This window comes from Coregonus clupeaformis, chromosome 30, assembly GCF_020615455.1.
Source record: "Coregonus clupeaformis isolate EN_2021a chromosome 30, ASM2061545v1, whole genome shotgun sequence".
Lineage (NCBI taxonomy): Eukaryota > Metazoa > Chordata > Actinopteri > Salmoniformes > Salmonidae > Coregonus > Coregonus clupeaformis.
Genome location: NC_059221.1, coordinates 16874781 through 16895140, shown reverse-complemented (window position 1 = coordinate 16895140; position 20360 = coordinate 16874781). Strand labels below are relative to the sequence as shown.

Here is a 20360-nt window from a genome sequence, read left to right as displayed (position 1 = left end):
TGTACCTGTCCCGCAGGTGTGATGTTCGGATGTACCGATCCTGTGCAGGTGTTGTTACACGTGGTCTGCCACTGCGTGGACGATCAGCTGTCCGTCCTGTCTCCCTGTAGCGCTGTCTGAGGCGTCTCACAGTACGGACATTGCAATTTATTGCCCTGGCCACATTTGCAGTCCTCATGCCTCCTTGCAGCATGCCTAAGACACGTTCACGCACATGAGCAGGGACCCTGGGCGTCTTTCTTTTGGTGTTTTTCAGAGTCGGTAGAAAGGCCTCTTTAGTGTCCTAAGTTTTCATAACTTTGACCTTAATTGCCTACCGTCTGTAAGCTGTTAGTGTCTTAACGACCATTCCGCAGGTGCATGTTAATTAATTGTTTATGGTTCATTGAAAAAGCATGGGAAACAGTGTTTAAACCCTTTACAATGAAGATCTGTGAAGTTATTTGGATTTTTATGAATAATCTTTGGAAGACCGGGTCCTGAAAAAGGGAGTATTATATCAAGTATTATATAAATACTTGATTTGTATCATTTTATCCCAACTCCGTCAACTAAACCTACCATAAATGTCATTCATGTTAGCAGGTTTCATGTAGAACTTCAACCGCTATAACTCTCCATGTTGAATCATATATCATTCAAAAGCTTCTTTTCTGGAGCATATCGTTAGCTAGTCCATACATGGCTATATCCTTTGTAGACGTAGTGCTTTGTGCTGAAAGATGAGTAATTTCCTGGCATCCGATTGGCTACTGGCATTTAAAGGCCCTTTCCGGCAACCTGATTTGGTTAAAATGACTCACTGCACTCAGTGCCGCGCAGCACTTCCTTGTTTGAAAATATCTCCCGCGAAGAATCCACGTAACGAGAGACAAAATGAGAAAATCTTGAAGAATATACCTACAGTATGTGAATAAAAATAGGCGATCTCAGTTAGCCAATGTGAGAAAAGCAGTACCGTATTTTCCGCACTATAAGGCGCACCGGATTATAAAGCGCACCTTCAATGAATGGCCTATTTTTGGAACTGTTTTCATATATAGGGCGCACCGGATTATAAGGCGCATAGAATAGAAGATACTGCAGTCAAACGTTTGACTGGGGTTGCGTTATGCATCCACTAGATGGAGCTGTGCTAAAGGGAATGTCAACAAAACAGTCAGATAAAGTCAAACTTTATTAAGCGTTCTGACAACTCCGTTCACTCCCATGGTAACGTTGTTCAAACGTTAATGTGCATATTAACAATATCTCCCAGCCTTGCTCACTCTTCTCCCAAACGTGGAGGGAACTTTTCCCTGATTCAGTAAACACGTAGTAAAAGAAACAGTCTGATACCACTAAATCAAACGTTAGTGCATAACTCAACATTGTTCAGTTACGTATAACACGTAAAGCTCACTTTTTCCGTTCATTCCCCGTCCACGAATCCCTCGAATTCTTCTTCTTCAGTGTCCGAATTGAACAGTTGGGCGACTACGGCATCCAACCTGCCCGGCTCCCTCTCGTCATTATCCGAGTCAGTGTCGCTGCTGTTGCCTGGCAGTTCAGAGTTCGGTGTTTACTGACTACGGTAACTGTAATGCTGCAAGCGGTGCGGCTTTGTAGTTTACCAGCCGTACTGAAACATTTCATTATTATTAAATAGTTTTTATTGGTTTTTCATACTGAAACATTTTGACAGAGCGCCTTGAGCGCCGTGTACAACCAGTATGGATCAACCAATTAACCAATTGATCCATATATAAGGCGCTCCGGATTATAAGGCGCACTGTCGTTTTTTGAGAAAATTTAAGGCTTTTAAGTGCGCCTTATAGTGCGGAAAATACGGTAAATGAAATAATAAAATGAGCTTGATGAGCCGATCGAGTCATTGGCAGTGCAGGTAGAGGAGGAAAAGGAGGTAGCCGGCAGCAGCGCGCCGACACAAATGAATTGAGATGAAGATGACCGCTAGCAGCGAGCAACCGGACAGCAGCCAGCCATCCATCCAACAGTGGCTTTTATTCCACGTCACAAATAAACCAACTTGTACACTGGACTGAAAATCACCATAGACCCCACCAACCAGGGATTCTGTAATTCTGTCATGATAGAATGTGCACCATGTGAAGGTGATCGTGATGCATTTAGGAGGAGTGTTTACACTTCTTCCAGGCTGCAGGAGAGATGTGGCATTTGATATAAATGTGAGGATGGTTCTTCTAGCCCACGAACTTGGACTTGGTTATGCGGCTCTAAAGAAAATAAGTCCTAGGGATTCCTTCCTAGCATCTCAGCTCATATCAGGGACATGACAGGTAAATAAAAAGGGAGTGTAGCCCATTATTGTCAGGCGACTGTGTATAAATAACATTTATTTCCTTGCTCCAGCAAATGTATTCAAAGTGAATAAACAGAGTGATAGGAAAACATAACTATACAATGAGACTGTCACATAGGCCTACAGTGTCATAGGGCTGTAGCCTATTGTGATTACTGAGAAAGTAGCATAACATATTTACATGCTGATATTTAGTCCTGCAGTTATGACTAATGTCGACAGACATAAGTACTTTTTCCCACCACTTTAGTTGCAGAGATTCAGAGAGAGCTACAGTCAATGGAGAGTGCTGCAAAGCTAATTAGAACAGCATACACAGATATAGACCCAGATCCACCCAGTCACAAAAACCATGGAGGCCATGCATTGTTGAATAGAGAGGTTGCACAGAAAATGGTACCACCTCAAAAGAATGTAGCACGGAGGAACACAGAATGGAAATGAATGTCTGAACTCTGTAATATGGTCACGATGCCCCAAAACTGTCTTCATGGGCAAAAGCTGCATTGACGCAGCAGCCAGTATGGCAGTAGCCACGTTCAATGAGGGAGCCACTGCTACATCAAATTGTGGCTTGACAGCACTTTGGTGACACTGGAAGCAATCAGAGAGGAGAATGCGAGGCGTGTTGTGAGAGTTGATGCTGCTTCAAGGGAGTGTGCCAAGAGTAGGCGCAGGTCCCATGACACGTTCAAGAAAGTAAAGCGGCACAAGCAACAACTCTGTTACGAACCCTGTGGCTTTAAAAGTCTAGGGTGGATGGAAAAGAGACCCGTAACATAACTCATGCTAATTAGAATATTGCCAAGGAACAGTGAGAACAAAAAAATACACCAACAACCAAAAAGCTACCGTCAAACACAAAAAGGTTTATTATAAACACACGGTAAAGGTTTGGGAAAAAGGGGCTGAGCAGGACCCAAGGAATGAAACAATGTCAAAAACCCTTAAACTGATCTTGCCTGCCTCAAGAACCGCTAAGCTTACTACTAACTACACAAAAATACAGTGGGTGGTCCGCTCAGGTCTAACTAGTGTTTTTAGACAATGTTTTCCTACGGGTAGTATATGCCCAAGGGCGACTTGCTAAAAATCCCCTTTTCCCAGGAACAAACAAACAACATAGTTACCATATGGAGTAAACAGCAAATGAGTGAGTACACAAAAAACAAGACACCACAGTATCCATACTCACAAACAAAAAGAGTCTCTCTGTCAGAAAACACAACTGACTGGTTTTTTAAACAAGGGAATGTGTGATGTGATTGGGTAATGAAAACCAGAAACAGGTGGTGCAATACAGAGGAGTCTCAACTTTTTTTTCCCCACCTTTATTTAACCAGGTAAGCCAGTTGAGAACAAGTTCTCATTTACAACTGCGATCTGGCCAAGATAAAGCAAAGCAGTGCGATTAAAAACAACAACACAGAGTTACATATGGGGTAAACAAAACATAAAGTCAAAAATACAACAGAAAATATATATACAGTGTGTGCAAATGTAGCAAGTTATGGAGGTAAGGCAATAAATAGGCCATAGTGCAAAATAATTACAATTTAGTATTAACACTGGAATGATAGATGTGCAAGAGATGATGGGTAAATAGAGATACTGGGGTGCAAATGAGCAAAATAAATAACAATATGGGGATGAGGTAGTTGGGTGGGCTAATTTCAGATGGGCTGTGTACAGGTGCAGTGATCGGTAAGGTGCTCTGACAACTGATGCTTAAAGTTAGTGAGGGAGATATGAGTCTACAGCTTCAGAGATCTTTGCAGTTTGTTCCAGTCATTGGCAGCAGAGAACTGGAAGGAATGGCAGCCAAAGGAGGTGTTGGCTTTGGGGATGACCAGTGAGATATACCTGATGGAGCGCATACTACGGGTGGGTGTTGCTATGGTGACCAATGAGCTAAGATAAGGCGGGGATTTGCCTAGCAGTGATTTATAAATGACCTGGAGCCAGTGGGTTTGGCGACGAATATGTAGTGAGGACCAGCCAACAAGAGCGTACAGGTCACAGTGGTGGGTAGTATATGGGGCTTTGGTGACAAAACGGATGGCACTGTGATAGACTACATCCAATTTGCTGAGTAGAGTGTTGGAGGCTATTTTGTAAATGACATCGCCGAAGTCAAGGATCGGTAGGATAGTCAGTTTTACGAGGGCATGTTTGCAGCATGAGTGAAGGAGGCTTTGTTGCGAAATAGGAAGCCGATTCTAGATTTAACTTTGGATTGGAGATGCTTAATGTGAGTCTGGAAGGATAGTTTACAGTCTAACCAGAAACCTAGGTATTTGTAGTTGTCCACATACTCTAGGTAAGACCTGCCGAGAGTAGTGATTCTAGTCGGGTGGGCGGGTGCCAGCAGCGTTCGATTGAAGAGCATGCATTTAGTTTTACTAGTGTTTTAAGAGTAGTTGGAGGCTACGGAAGGAGTGTTGTATGGCATTGAAGCTCGTTTTGGAGGTTTGTTAACACAGTGTCCAGTGAAGGGCCAGATGTATTCAAAATGGTGTCGTCAACAGGCCCTCCGATTTGACACATTGAACTCGATCTGAGAAGTAGTTGGTGAACCAGGCGAGGCAGTCATTTGAGAAACCAAGGCTATTTAGTCTGCCAATAAGAATGCAGTGGTTGACAGAGTTGCGGAGGGTGAAGAGCTGGTGGCCGGGGTAGAGGTAGCCAGGTGGAAAGCATGGCCAGACGTAGCAAAATGCTTGTTGAAATTCTCGATTATTGTAGATTTATCGGTGGTAATAGTGTTTCCTAGCCTCAGTGCAGTGGGCAGCTGGGAGGAGGTGCTCTTATTCTTCATGGACTTTACAGTGTCCCAAAACTTTTTGGAGTTAGTGCTACAGGATGCAAATTTCTGTTTGAAAAAGCTAGCCTTTGCTTTCCTAACTGCTTGTGTTTATTGGTTCCTAACTTCCCTGAAAAGTTACATATCGCGGGGGCTATTCGATGCTAATGCAGTACGCCACATGTTTTTGTGCTGGTCAAGGGCAGTCAAGTCTGAGGAGAACCAGGGGCTAAATCTGTTCTTAGTTCTGAATTTTTTGAATGGGGCATGCTTATTTAAGATTGAGAGGAAAGCACTTTTAAAGAACAACCAGGCATCCTCTACTGACGGACTGGTGGACTTATTGGTCCACCTCAGCAATCTGCTGACGAACGGATGTCGGACACACCAACGACCACCAATCAGGAAAACAAAGGACACCTGTATCCGTAACAACTCAAAGAGGGCCTTACATATGGGGCAGGCATAGATGGTTTAATGTTCTGCACATTTCAACAGCCATACAAAATCCTTGTTTGTGACAAATTGAGCAAAGTGATATGAAAATTTGCCCAAAACTACATATTTGCCCAACAGACCAGTATTCAAAGCATATGTTCTATTGCTTAAAACAAATGTATTAAACGTGCTAATGTATTTGTAAAAGGTATATTTTATGTTTATTTGTCCGTTTAGAAGTGACATATGAATAAGAGTTCAATTAATGTGACATAAATGGTCATATTTATGGAAAGTACATTTTAATTGCATTAGCCTATCTTTATCGGCCATTTTCTCAATGTTCCCCGTGTGCAAATTCATTTTTCTCAGTCTTCAAAGTACATACATTCACATTATTCCACACACAGGTTCTTAGGTCTTATAGTCAGACTTTTACAGAGGCTTTTTTTTCTATCTTGTGTCGTTTTGACTTAACGTGTCATTTTATTTCTAAATAATGCAAAATATGCATCCGTCATACATGTGAACAGTGTTTAAAAAAAAAAAAAAAAGATTCCATGAAATGACAATATTTTGATAAAACTGATATGTAAAAGTCTGACCATTGAGTGTCTTATCACAATAAAACAAAAAGAAACGTTCTGCCTTGAAGCAATGTGTTGAAAAACGGATTATCGTAATATGCAAATTAGCACACATTTAGCCTCATTAGCATATTTAAAAAACTTGTAATACAATAATATCTTATATTTATGTATACTTTCAACTGGTAAAGCTTCAGTCTGATGAGAGTAAAGGAAAAAATATTATTTTAACAAGGCACACCTGTTAATTGAAATGCATTCCAGGTGACTACCTCATGAAGCTGGTTGAGAGAATGCCAAGAGTGTGCAAAGCTGTCATCAAGGCAAAGGGTGGCTACTTTGGAGAATCTCAAATATAAAACATATTTTGATTTGTTTAACACTTTTTTGGTTACTACATGATTCCATATGTGTTATTTTATAGTTTTTATGTCTTCACTATTATTCTACAATGTAGAAAATAGTAAAAATAAAGAAAACCCTTGAATGAGTAGGTGTGTCCAAACTTTTGACTCGTACTGTATATATTTTCTTGATATTTCATTACTTTACCAGACTAATTACAGGGATAGAGAACAGAAAATCATAGGTTTGAATCTCTGATACCATGTCACAATACATTTAAAAAAACTGTTCACATGATTAATGTCTAAACAAATTAATTTCCATGTGTCCTACAGTATCTGTTTTTTTTTGTTCAAACCAGTTAACCCAAACTAACTAGCAGTGTTATTAATAGTCTTATTGAAACATGTTCTCAGAACATTATTGATTTACCTTCAAATAACCTGTAATTTCTTTTCTCAGAACATTAATAAAATCTCCCAGGAAAACTTTCAGGGAACCATAGTAAAACGTTATCAGAACCTCCCTGCATCCTAAAAATTTACGTTCTCAGAACAGGCAGAATTTTCACCTCCGTTCTCAGAATGTTTAAAAAAGTTTTATTTTACCGGTCAGGAAATGTATGGCTTCATTCCCAGAACCAATAGGAAACGAAAAACATATGTTCCCACAACTTCCAAGGAACCAAATGTGCTAACTGGGTAGGGTATCATACTTACTTGCACACAAGATGGGGTCAAGAAGGAATAGTAGTGCGGATTTATATGATATTATCCAATTGAATGTACTATAATATGATATGGTAAAATCCAATTTAATATAGAACCAGAAAGGCAGTAGCTGGCTTGTATAATAATGATGCGCTATAGGAGTTATAGCCTAACACATTGACTTCGTAGACAGATGTAGAATTGGTGAACCAGATCCAAGTACAGTACAGGGAAATGCAATTATCCCTTTCAACCTGAAATACTCACTTACCCAGAAGTATTGAAGAGCAGACACTAGAGCAGGTTTCAAACCTCTGTAGAGTATGCTAACCTTTAGGGGGCCCACTTTGTCCTTGGGGGGAGTTGGTTCATCGCTCACCGACCGACGGCTGGCTGCATTGTTGAATCCTGGTGTGGAATGTGAGCTGTGTGCTCGGCTGAGGCCCTACGCTCTGCATCTTGTTGTTTTTTCTGCCGTGGAAGGCCTTTATGAAGCTCATCTCTGTAAAGACATACCTGCGTATTTTAAGCAGGCATGATTTTCCTGTAATCCCACCTGGAATCATGTTGGATACTTATAGCCATGAAGCCATCCCAAAGTTTTTACTGAGCCTTCAGATGACTGGTTGTTGTTGAAGCTCCCCAATGACATAACATGTAGAATAACATTGATGATGAGTCAACTTCAGTGTCGACGATGTTCAATATGAATTGTACAATTTGACCTGATAATCCTCTTATAAATAGGCTAAGTCTAGAAGATGACAGATTTAAAGGCAACATTAGCAATAAATAACTTTCCAGTAAGAAACCAGGGACTTCTATTTAAATGTGTGAATCTTGTGACATGACACAGTGACTCACAGTTTTAAATAAGCTCCTAAAATATTGTAACATTTTCCTTTGAGACTCCCTCCTTGTCATGGATGTTCTCCTTATTAGAGCAGACTTGTTATAACTTTTCAGTGCGAAACCAGGGAGCTCTCCTTATGTTGTGGCATGCTAGTTGATTAATAGTTTTACAACAGTTTTCAGAGAACCGTGATACTTTATTTTTGTCAAGGAGATATTTCTTGTGTTTGGCCTGATTAGAACAGATGGTTGCTTTAGTCTGTCCGGTGTTTGTAACAAGCTGATTTGTGGGTATTATGACAGGAAGTGCAATGTTTGGGTCTGAGGGTGACTGTCAGCAGGCCAGTGGCAGGCTGGCTTGCAGGCTGGCTCTAGTTTGATGACTAACTTCGGAGGGGCTGATAGGAGGATGTACGATAGGCAGGCAGAGAAATGGGACTGGGAGTTGAGGTAATCCACAGCGTATTAGGGGTACTCCCCCCTCCCCCCTCTCCCCACACAGTGGAAATGGACACTGCCTGCCAGTGTATTTATAGACCCAGAGCTCTCTTTATTAAACACGTACAGGGAGCTGCTCATAGTCACTGGAACTGTCCAGATTGCAGTGGTACCTTCTAGAACGCAGGCAACCGTTATTTCAATGTGTTGTTTTCCTGTTTAATATGCCTAGTAGGGCTCATCATGGTTGTTATTTGTGTTGAAAATACCACCGGTTTCTGTAAGTAGCTTGCCTTGCTAATGCTAACTCTGAATTGTTACACAGTGTAAGATATGTATTAAGAGTGTGGTACAGTGAGTGAGTCTGTGAATCTGAACCCATTTAGAAGGGATTGTAAAATAAATTATAATACTGTTTTTGTTTTTCAGATTAACCCAGTCTTCTGAGTACAACCCCTTTGAGATATCCAAACAGAGAGATGGAGGGAGGAGTGATGAACAGAGGTGGGATAGAGAAAGGAGTGATGTCTGAGAAGCCAGTGATCCAGACGCAGCTGTCCACGCTGCCCTTCTTCGATACGGCCCACGCCTTCAACCTTCTCCGGGGGATCCACGAGCTCCGTGCCGAGCGCAAGTTCTTCGACGTCACCCTATGCGCCGAGGGCCAGGAGTTCCACTGCCACCGCACCGTGTTGGCCGCAGCCAGCACCTACTTCAGGGCCATGTTCGCCGGGACACTAAGAGAGAGCGCCATGGACCGTGTGGTTCTTCATGAGGTGTCTGCTGAACTGCTGGGCCTGCTGGTGGACTTCTGTTATACAGGCCGAGTCACAGTCACCCAGGATAATGTAGATCTTCTGCTGAAGACTGCCGACCTGTTCCAGTTCCCTTCGGTCAAAGAGGCCTGCTGTGCCTTCCTTGAGCAGAGGTTAGATGTCTCCAACTGCCTGGAGATCCAGGACTTTGCCGAGGCCTACGCTTGCCGCAATCTAGCCGTCAGCGCACGCCGCTTCGTCCTCAAGAACATTGTGGATCTGGCCAAAGGCAAGGACTTTGAGCAGTTGCCCTGGAAACGTTTGCTGGAGTTTGTGTCGGACGACGCACTGTGTGTGGACAAGGAGGAGACGGCCTATCAGATTGCGGTGCGCTGGATCAAAGCGGACCTACAGAGGCGGCTCCACTACTGGCCCGAGCTGCTGCAGCAGGTCAGACTACCCTTCGTGCGCCGGTTCTATCTACTCGCCCACGTGGAGAGCGACCCCCTGGTCTACCTCTCCCCCTCCTGCCTGAGAATGGTGAGCGAGGCCCGGAGCTTCCAGTCGTGTGAGTACGACCGTCACGACAGACCCTGCCAACGCATGCGGCCACGGCCCTCAACCGGCCTGGCTGAGATCCTAGTTGTGGTGGGAGGCTGTGACCAGGACTGCGATGAGCTGGTCACTGTGGACTGTTACAACCCTCAGACTGGACAGTGGCGCTATCTGGCTGAGTTCCCTGATCACCTGGGAGGGGGCTACAGTATAGCTGCCCTGGGCAACGATATGTACGTCACAGGTAAGTTGACAATGCCCTGACATACTGTACACTCTTGCACACACTATTTATGTTTTTGTAACACTTACCATTAAGGTATACTTTATAATGGATTTATGAAGGTTAATAAGTAGTTTATTCATGTGAAAAAGTATAAAAGGTATTGGAGTTCGGTTTTGCTGGATATAGCAGCATATCATCTTTCTTTTAAGATGTAACATAGGCTATATGTTTAAACACATTATTGTATCCAGCTATAATCTACATCTAGTGTTTAGGCTTAACTTGACAATGGACTGCAGTGTACATAAGTGGTTAAGTTGCTGTGTGGTGTCTTAGTCACTCTGTTACCAGAATGCTCCATTTTGCATCTTATGAAATAGCAGGCAGGCAGTGTGAGTATAAATAAACCACAGCAGCCAGCTACTCTTGCAATATGTGAGAGAGAGGAGTATTGAGGTGAGTTAGCTAGGCGGGAGGGACTGCAGCAGTGGTCCGTGGGCTCATCACTGAGAGACAGACCTGGGTTCACATCAAATATTTATATATACACTAGATGACTGATGCTGTTTAGAGCCACCGTGCCTCCATCTTGGCACTCCCCCACCATTGTAAAACATATTTTGGAAGCTATAGAAATGCATTTATTAATGTCTACATTTGTTTTCACACGTTTATACTATTACAGAAACCTTAATTCATACTTTTAAATGATACTGAACAAAAATATTACAGTTCATGTAAGGAAATCATTCAATTGAAATAAATTCATTAGGCCCTAGTCTATGGATTTCACATGACTGGGCAGGGGCGCAGCCATGGTTTATATACATCATTGGTTCAAATACAATTTGAAGTTTATATTATACTTTGAGAATGTATTTGAACCTGAGTGCAGTGCTAGATAGGCAGGGTTTGCCATTTTGGGAATATTCTATTGTTTTGTTAAGGCAGGCAAGCTCAATCAAGCACAGATAACACATTGGAAGTGATTTTAAATAGGAGGCTACTTGAACCCAGGTCTAAATGAGGGGCCATCATCATTACCGAGTGACCTTCAGGTTCAGGAAAATACAGTGTTTCCACTGAGAAAACATCCCAGGCCCTCGCACGCTGCCTGTAATTCTGGCCAGTGATTGGGGTCATAAATCATTAGCAGTGCTCTCATACCGCACCATTGCTGGCAGCAGGATCAGAAGGAGCATATGGCTGCAGCACAGAGCACATGGTTGGGGAATGGGCTAGTTTTATGAAAGGTGTCTTCATGCTGACAGGTTGATTTAGTAGGGTACGTCTGATTCAACGTCCTTGTGGCAATATTGTCATTACACCTACAAGGTGAAGCTACATACTGACACAGAATATGAGTACAGCACATGGCCAGGAAACTGAAAGAAGATATTGCATTTGATTAAACTATTGAAATTGTATATGTTTTTGGTATTTTATTAGGATCCCCATTTTAGCTTTTGCTAAAGCAGCAGATACTCTTCCTGGGGTCCACACAAAACATGAAACATGACATAATACAGAACATTAATAAACAAGAACAGCTGATGGACAGAACTACATCAACATTTTTTAAAGGCTCACGTAGCCTACATATCAATACATACACACAAACAACCTACAGTGAGGGAAAAAAGTATTTGATACCCTGCTGATTTTGTACGTTTGCCCACTGACAAAGAAATGATCAGTCTATAATTTTAATGGTAGGTTTATTTGAACAGTGAGAGACAGAATAACAACACAAAAATCCAGAAAAACGTATGTAGAAAATGTTATAAATTGATTTGCATTTTAATGAGGGAAATAAGTATTTGACCCCTTCTCAATGAGAGAGATTTCTGTCTCCCAGGTGTCTTTTATACAGGTAACGAGCTGAGATTAGGAGCACACAGAAGCAATCAATCAATCAGATTCCAAACTCTCCACCATGGCCAAGACCAAAGAGCTCTCCAAGGATGTCAGGGACAAGATTGTAGACCTACACAAGGCTGGAATGGGCTACAAGACCATCGCCAAGCAGCTTGGTGAGAAGGTGACAACAGCAATTATTCGCAAATGGAAGATACACAAAATTACTGTCAATCTCCCTCGGCCTGGGGCTCCATGCAAGATCTCACCTCGTGGAGTTGCAATGATCATGAGAACGGTGAGGAATTGCAATGATCATGAGGAATCAGCCCAGAACTACACGGGAGGATCTTGTCAATGATCTCAAGGCAGCTGGGACCATAGTCACCAAGAAAACAATTGGTAACACACTACGCCGTGAAGGACTGAAATCCTGCAGCGCCTGCAAGGTCCTCCTGCTCAAGAAAGCACATATACATGCCCGTCTGAAGTTTGCCAATGAACATCTGAATGATTCAGAGGAGAACTGGGTGAAAGTGTTGTGGTCAGATGAGACCAAAATCGAGCTCTTTGGCATCAACTCAACTCACCGTGTTTGAAGGAGGAGTAATGCTGCCTATGACCCCAAGAACACCATCAAACATGGAGGTGGAAACATTATGCTTTGGGGGTGTTTTTCTGCTAAGGGGACAGGACAACTTCACCGCATCAAAGGGACGATGGACGGGGCCATGTACCGTCAAATCTTGGGTGAGAACCTCATTCCCTCAGCCAGGGCATTGAAAATGGGTCGTGGATGGGTATTCCAGCATGACAATGACCCAAAACACACGGCCAAGGCAACAAAGGAGTGGCTCAAGAAGAAGCACATTAAGGTCCTGTAGTGGCCTAGCCAGTCTCCAGACCTTAATCCCATAGAAAATCTGTGGAGGGAGCTGAAGGTTCGAGTTGCCAAACGTCAGCCTCGAAACCTTAATAACTTGGAGAAGATCTGCAAAGAGGAGTGTGTGCAAACCTGGTGGCCAACTACAAGAAACGTCTGACCTCTGTGATTGCCAACAAGGGTTTTGCCACCAAGTACTAAGTCATGTTTTGCAGAGGGGTCAAATACTCATTTCCCTCATTAAAATGCAAATAAATTTATAACATTTTTGACATGCGTTTTTCTTGATTTTTTTGTTGTTATTCTGTCTGTCACTGTTCAAATAAACCTACCATTAAAATTATAGACTGATCATTTCTTTGTCAGTGGGCAAACGTACAAAATCAGCAGGGGATCAAATACTTTTTTCCTTGTAGGTCAAATAGGGGAGAGGCGTTGTGCCGTGAGGTTTTGTTTGATTTGTTTTTTGAAACCAAGTTTGCTGTTCATTTGAGCAATATGAGATGGAACAGAGTTCCATGCAATTATGGCTCTATATAATACTGTACGCTTTCTTGAATTTGTTCTGGATTTGGGGACTGTGGAAATATCCCTGGTGGCATGTCTGGTGGGGTCGTAGTGTTATTCAGTTGCCAAGTTATTCATCATAGAAATTGTGGCAAGTATTGTGGAGGTCCACTTCCACGTAAAGCTGATACCCAGATCTCATGTCTGCTTGACCTCTTGGTGACTTCCTCTCTGCTAGAACAGCAAAGGGTGATGCAGGGGTTTTCAATAAGCACCACTTAGCTACAGTTGATACATACACCTTAGCCAAATACATTTAAACTTGATTCCTGACATTTAATCCTAGTAAAAATTCCCTGTCTTAGGTCAGTTAGGATCACCACTTTTATTTTAATAATGTGAAATGTCAGAATAATAGTAGAGAGAATTATTTATTTCAGCTTTTATTTATTTCATCACATTCTTAGTGGGTCAGAAGTTTACATACACTCAATTAGAATTTGGTAGCGTTGCCTTTAAATTGTTTAACTTGGGTCAAACGTTTCGGGTAGCCTTCCACAAGCTTCCCACAATATGTTGGGTGAATTTTGGGCCATTCCTCCTGACAGAGCTGGTGTAACTGAGTCAGGTTTGTAGGCCTCCTTGCTCGCACACGCTTTTTCAGTTCTGCCCACACACTTTCTATAGGATTGAGGTCAGGCCTTTGTGATGGCCACTCCAATACCTTGACTTTGTTGTCCTTAAGCCATTTTGCCACAACTTTGGAAGTATGCTTGGGGTCATTGTCCATTTGGAAGACCCATTTGCGACCAAGCTTTAACTTCCTGACTGATGTCTTGAGATGTTGCTTCAATATATCCTCATAATTTTCCTTCCTCACAATGACATCTATTTTGTGAAGTGCACCAGTCCCTCCTGCAGCAAAGCACCCCCACAGCATGATGCTGCCACCCCCGTGCTTCACGGTTGGGATGGTGTTCTTCGGCTTGCAAGGCCCCCCTTTTTCCTCCAAACATAACGATGGTCATTATGGCCAAACAGTTTAATTTTTGTTTCATCAGACCAGAGGACATTTCTCCAAAAAGTACGATCTTTGTCCCCATGTGCAGTTGCAAACCGTAGTCTGGCTATTTTATGGTGGTTTTGGAGCAGTGGCTTCTTCCTTGCTGAGCGGCCTTTCAGGTTATGTCGATATAGGACTCGTTTTACTGTGGATATATATACTTTTGTACCTGTTTCTTCCAGCATTTTCACAAGGTCCTTTGCTGTTGTTCTGGGATTGATTTGCACTTTTCGCACAAAAGTACGTTCATCTCTAGGAGAAAGAACGCGTCTCCTTCCTGAGCTGTATGACGGCTGCGTGGTCCCATTTTGTTTATACTTGCGTACTATTGTTTGTACAGATGAACGTGGTACCTTCAGGCATTTGGAAATTGCTCCCAAGGATGAACCAGACTTGTGGAGGTCTACAATTTTTCTTCTGAGGTCTTGGCTGATTTCTTTTGATTTTCCCATGATGTCAAGCAAAGAGGCACTGAGTTTGAAGGTAGGCCTTGAAATACATCCACAGGTACACCTCCAATTGACTCAAATTATGTCAATTAGCCTATCAGAAGCTTCTAAAGCCATGACATAATTTTCTGGAATTTTCCAAGCTGTTTAAAGGCACAGTCAACTTAGTGTATGTAAACTTCTGACTCACTGGAATTGTGATACAGTGAATTATAAGTGAAATAATCTGTCTGTAAACAATTGTTGGAAAAATTACTTGTGTCATGCACAAAGTAGATGTCCTAAACGACTTGCCAAAACTATAGTTTGTTAACAAGAATTATGTGGAGTGGTTGAAAAACGAGTTTTAATGACTCCAACCTATGTCTCCTGAGTGGCGCAGTGGTCTAAGGCACTGCATCGCAGTGCTAACTGTGCCACTAGAGATCCTGGTTCGAATCCAGGCTCTGTCGCAGCCGGCCGTGACCGGGAGACTCATGGGCGGCGCACAATTGGCCCAGCGTCGTCCAGGGTAGGGGAGGGAATGGCCGGCAGGGATGTAGCTCAGTTGATAGAGCATGGCATTTGCAATGCCAGGGTTGTGGGTTCGATTCCCACGGGGGGCCAGTATAAAAAAAAATGTATTCACTAACTGTAAGTCGCTCTGGATAAGAGCGTCTGCTAAATGACTAAAATGTAAAATGTAAAGTGTATGTAAACTTCCGACTTCAACTGTACCTGACCACATGTGAGGAACAGAATGTATTTTTGTGGATCTCTTCCATCTCAGACACCCTTCTCTCCTGTCCTTAGGAGGGTCTGACGGCTCACGTCTCTACGACGGCGTGTGGCGCTACAACTCCAGCGTCAACGAGTGGACCGAGGTGTCGCCCATGCTGAAAGCCAGGGAGTACCACAGTTCCTGTGTCCTCAAGGGCCAGTTGTACGTGGTGGCGCCAGACAGCACGGAGCGCTACGACCATGCACTGGACTGCTGGGAGGCCCTGCCCCCAATGCTGCACGCTATGGACAACTGCTCCACCACCACCTGCAAGGGGCGCCTCTACGCCATCGGCTCCATGACCACCACGGGGGAGGATAACATGGCCATCCAGTGCTATGATGTGGAAGCCAATCGCTGGACCCTGGTCAACTGTGGTGAGCTGCCGCCATGGTCCTTCGCTCCCAAAACTGTCACTCTCAATGGGCTCATATACTTTGTCAGGTGAGGAGAATATGGACAGGAATGTGGGACTGTATATAAAAAATAAAATAAAATCTCAATGGGATCAACTTAATGAAAGTTGGATGAGATAAAAAATAAACTATCTACATAATATGGAAGGACATAGAGGTCAATTATTCTATTATAATGTTTAAAAACTGCCTATCTATCAATAGCATCAGCTGTAGCTGTCAAACAGACAAAAGGAGGATGAATGGTAAATGGTTTTGGCTAGGCCTGACATTTCTCACTGTAGATTCTTGCGTTCTAGGGATGACTCGGCAGAGGTCGACGTCTATAACCCTCAGAAGAATGACTGGGACAAGATCAGTCCCATGACACAGGTATGTGACACACTCTAAGTGTTAGTCTTATGGCTTGCCACATTTTCCCTCAGCCTTTACAATAGTATTTATATCAAAATATGTAATGCATGTGTGTCTGTAATTGCAGACTACACAAGTTTTGTTTTAAGGTACAGTCCATTCGGAATGTATTCATTTACATTTACGTCATTTAGCAGACGCTCTTATCCAGAGCGACTTACAAATTGGTGCATTCACCTTATAGCCAGTGGGATAACCACTTTACAAGGTGGTGAGTGACTCCGCTGTCCTGGCGTCGTGAGGGAGCTTGTTCCACCATTGGGGTGCCAGAGCAGCGAACAGTTTTGACTGGGCTGAGCGGGAACTGTGCTTCAGCAGAGGTAGGGGAGCCAGCAGGCCAGAGGTGGATGAACGCAATGCCCTCGTTTGGGTGTAGGGACTGATCAGAGCCTGAAGGTACGGAGGTGCCGTTCCCCTCACAGCTCCGTAGGCAAGCACCATGGTCTTGTAGCAGATGCAAGCTTCAACTGGAAGCCAGTGTAGTGTGCGGAGGAGCGGGGTGACGTGAGAGAACTTGGGAAGGTTGAACACCAGACGGGCTGCGGCATTCTGGATGAGTTGTAGGGGTTTAATGGCACAGGCAGGGAGCCCAGCCAACAGCGAGTTGCAGTAATCCAGACAGGAGATGACAAGTGCCTGGATTAGGACCTGTGCCGCTTCCTATGTAAGGCAGGGTCATACTCTCCGAATGTTGTAGAGCATGAACCTACAGGATCGGGTCACCGCCTTGATGTTAGCAGAGAACGACAGGGTGTTGTCCAGGGTCACGCCAAGGCTCTTCGCACTCTGGGAGGAGGACACAACGGAGTTGTCAACCGTGATGGCGAGATCATGGAACGGGCAGTCCTTCCCCGGGAGGAAGAGCAGCTCCGTCTTGCCAAGGTTCAGCTTGAGGTGGTGATCCGTCATCCATACTGATATGTCTGCCAGACATGCAGAGATGTATTCAGACCCCTTCCCTTTTTCCACATTTTGTTACGTTACAGGCTTATTCTAAAATTAATTTAAAAAATAATATCATCAATCTACACACAATACCCCATAATGACTAACCAAAAACAGTTTTTTAAAAAGTTTTAGCAAATGTATTACAAATAAAAAACAGAAATACCTTATTTACCTAAGTATTCAGACCCTTTGCTATGAGACTTGTCATTGAGCTCAGGTGCATCCTGTTTCCATTGATCATCCTTGAGATGTTTCTACCACTTGATTGGAGTCCACCTGTGGTAAATTAAATTGATTGGACATCATTTGGAAAGGCACACACCTGTCCATATAAGGTCCCACAGTTGACAGTGCATGTCAGAGCAAAAACCAAGCCATGAGGTCGAAGAGATTGTACGTAGAGCTCCGAGACAAGATTGTGTCGAGGCACAGATCTGGGGAAGGGTACCAAAACATTTCTGCAGCATTGAAGGTCCCCAAGAACACAGTGGCCTCCATCCTTCTTAAATGGAAGAAGTTTGAAACCACCACGCCTGGCCAAACTGAGCAATCGGAGGAGAAGGACCTTGGTCAGGGAGGTGACCAAGAACCCGGTGGTCCCTCTGACAGAGCTCCAGAGTTCCTCTGTGGAGATGGGAGAACCTTCCAGAAGGACAACCATCTCTGCAGCACTCCTCCAATCAGGCCTTTTATGGTAGAGTGGCCAGACGGAAGCCACTCCTCAGTGAAAGGCACATGATAGCCCGTTTGGAGTTTGCCAAAAGGCACCTAAATGACTCTCAGACCATGAGAAACAAGATTCTCTGGTCTGATGAAACCAAGATTGAACTCTTTGGCCCTACGGTGAAGTATGGTGGTGGCAGCATCATGCTGTTGGAATGTTTTTCAGCGGCAGGGACTGGGAGACTAGTCACCAGCAAAGCACCCCCACACCATCACACCTCCTCCTCCATGCTTCACAGTGGAAACCACACATGCGGAGATCATCCGCTCACCTACTCTGCGTCTCAGGATCAAGGGAAAGATGAACGAAGCGAAGTACAGAGAGATCCTTGAAAACTTACTCAGGACCTCAGACTGGGGCGACGGTTCACCTTCCAACAGGACAACGACCCTAAGCACACAGCCAAGACAATGCAGGGGTGGCTTCGGGACAAGTCTCTGAATGTCCTTGAGTGGCCCAGCCAGAGCCCGGATTTGAACCCGATCAAACATCTCTGGAGAGACCTGAAAATAGCTGTGCAGCGACACTTCCCATCCAACCTGTCAGTGCTTGAGAGGATCTGCAGAGAACAATGGGAGAAACTCTCCAAATACAGGTGTGCCGAGCTTATAGCGTCATACCCAAGAAGACTTGAGGCCGTAATCGCTGCCAAAGGTGCTTCAACAAAGTACTGAGTAAAGGGTCTGAGTACTTATGCAAATGTAATATTTCAGTGTGTTATTTTTTATACATTTGCTAAAATTTCAAAAAAATGTTTTTTTGCTTTGTCATTATGGGGTATTGTGTGTAGATTGATGAGGGGGAAAAAAACAATTCAATCAATTTTAGAATAAGGCTGTAATGTAACACTTGGAAAAAGTCAAGGAGTCTGAATACATTCCAAATGCACTGTAGGTGTTTCTCAACTGATATTATGATTTATTTCCTTCTTCAGGTCCATGTAGGAGGCAGTGTGGCAGCCCTGGATGGTCGTCTCTTCGTGTCTGGTGGCTATGACAACACGTTTGAGCTGTCTGACGTGGTGGAAGCTTATGACCCCTCCACCCGTACATGGACCCCCGCGGGCCACCTGCCACAGCCCACCTTCTGGCATGGCAGTGTCAGCATCTTCCGCCAGTTCATGCCCGCCGTATCCAACACTTTCGAACCCATCGACCTGCCCGAGGCCAACTCCATCCACCTGCACCGACACCACCGCAACCAGGCCCTGAACAACCACAACCTCAATCTCAACCAGAACCATGACGTCAACCCAGTGTAACACACTACATGGACTAATAGTTCAGGGGATATCATCCTGATCACTGTTTCAGCCATTAGTGCCATTTTAGGTTTACTTTGAAAACAGACACCTCATTATGATACTACAGATAGGTAGAAAGACGTTACAGTGCACTCTGCTTATAGTGGATGTGATTTTAGTGATTAACTGCTTATAAAGATCAAATTGTCCTGCATGGATGAGATCACTATAGGACTGTAATTACATTACATTGTGCCACTTCTGTGACAGAGCATGTGTGCAGTTGTGTGATCCCTATGTTATTTACTTGCCTGCCACTCAGTTTGCCTATTATTGACTGGACTAATAGACTGGCTGGGTATGAAGGTCTCATGTTGGGGAAAGCACAAGCTACCCATACATGGGAATCTACGGCAGGCAGTAGTAGTGTATCGTCCTGATTATGGTTATATAATTTTTTTACATGATCAACTAACTATGGAGCTGTTTTCCACTTTCCGGTTGTTTAGAGTGAGAGCCAACATCATCCTTCAGAATCAATAACATGAGCCCAGACATTCCAAAAGCCAACACAACCACCACAATGTTTTCTAGCGCTAAACCAGATTTGATAACCGTTGAGAGATGTATCTGGAGATTTGTTCAGAGCTATACTGCTAGGAACCTGCAATGGAACCTTAGGATGGAATCAGAGCATGGTTGCATATGATGCAACTGGGACTGGGCTGATAGAACCACATCAAAGTGATCGATTCCATAGATGAGTTCTCATTCTATTTCTATATCCCGTTTATACCTGGTGCTAACATGGGTCTTTTGTCCTGATCTTGTCTACATTCTGATTGTGCCCACATTTCAAAAAATGTGTCTACACGTGGTATTAAACTGTCTGTTATCCGTCCGGGCGGCAGGTAGGCTAATGGTTAAGAGCGTTGGGCCAGTAACTGAAAGGTCACTTTTTAAAATCCCTGAGTTGGCAAGGTGGAAAATCTGCTGTTCTGCCCTTGAGCAAGGCACCAACAACAACAACTTCTCCCCAGGCGCCTTAAACGTTGATTAAGGCA

At 43.7% G+C, this 20360-nt stretch overlaps 1 protein-coding gene across 5 annotated transcripts in view; it reads left to right on the top strand.

Annotated features, from left to right (window-relative positions):
- LOC121545766 (kelch-like protein 21) overlaps nucleotides 1-20360 on the top strand; it is a 37203-nt gene extending 16843 nt beyond the window's left edge. For 4 of the 5 annotated variants that reach the window (XM_041856576.2, XM_041856573.2, XM_041856574.2 and 1 more), the window contains 4 exons: nucleotides 8926-10050; nucleotides 15584-15995; nucleotides 16267-16339; nucleotides 18988-20360. In XM_041856576.2, the coding sequence (XP_041712510.1) occupies nucleotides 8976-10050; nucleotides 15584-15995; nucleotides 16267-16339; nucleotides 18988-19314 (1887 nt within the window). In that variant the 5' untranslated portion in view covers nucleotides 8926-8975 and the 3' untranslated portion in view covers nucleotides 19315-20360. Of the gene's footprint in view, nucleotides 1-7036; nucleotides 8777-8925; nucleotides 10051-15583; nucleotides 15996-16266; nucleotides 16340-18987 lie in introns of those variants that run through there. The other variant, XM_041856575.2, reaches the window with a different exon arrangement.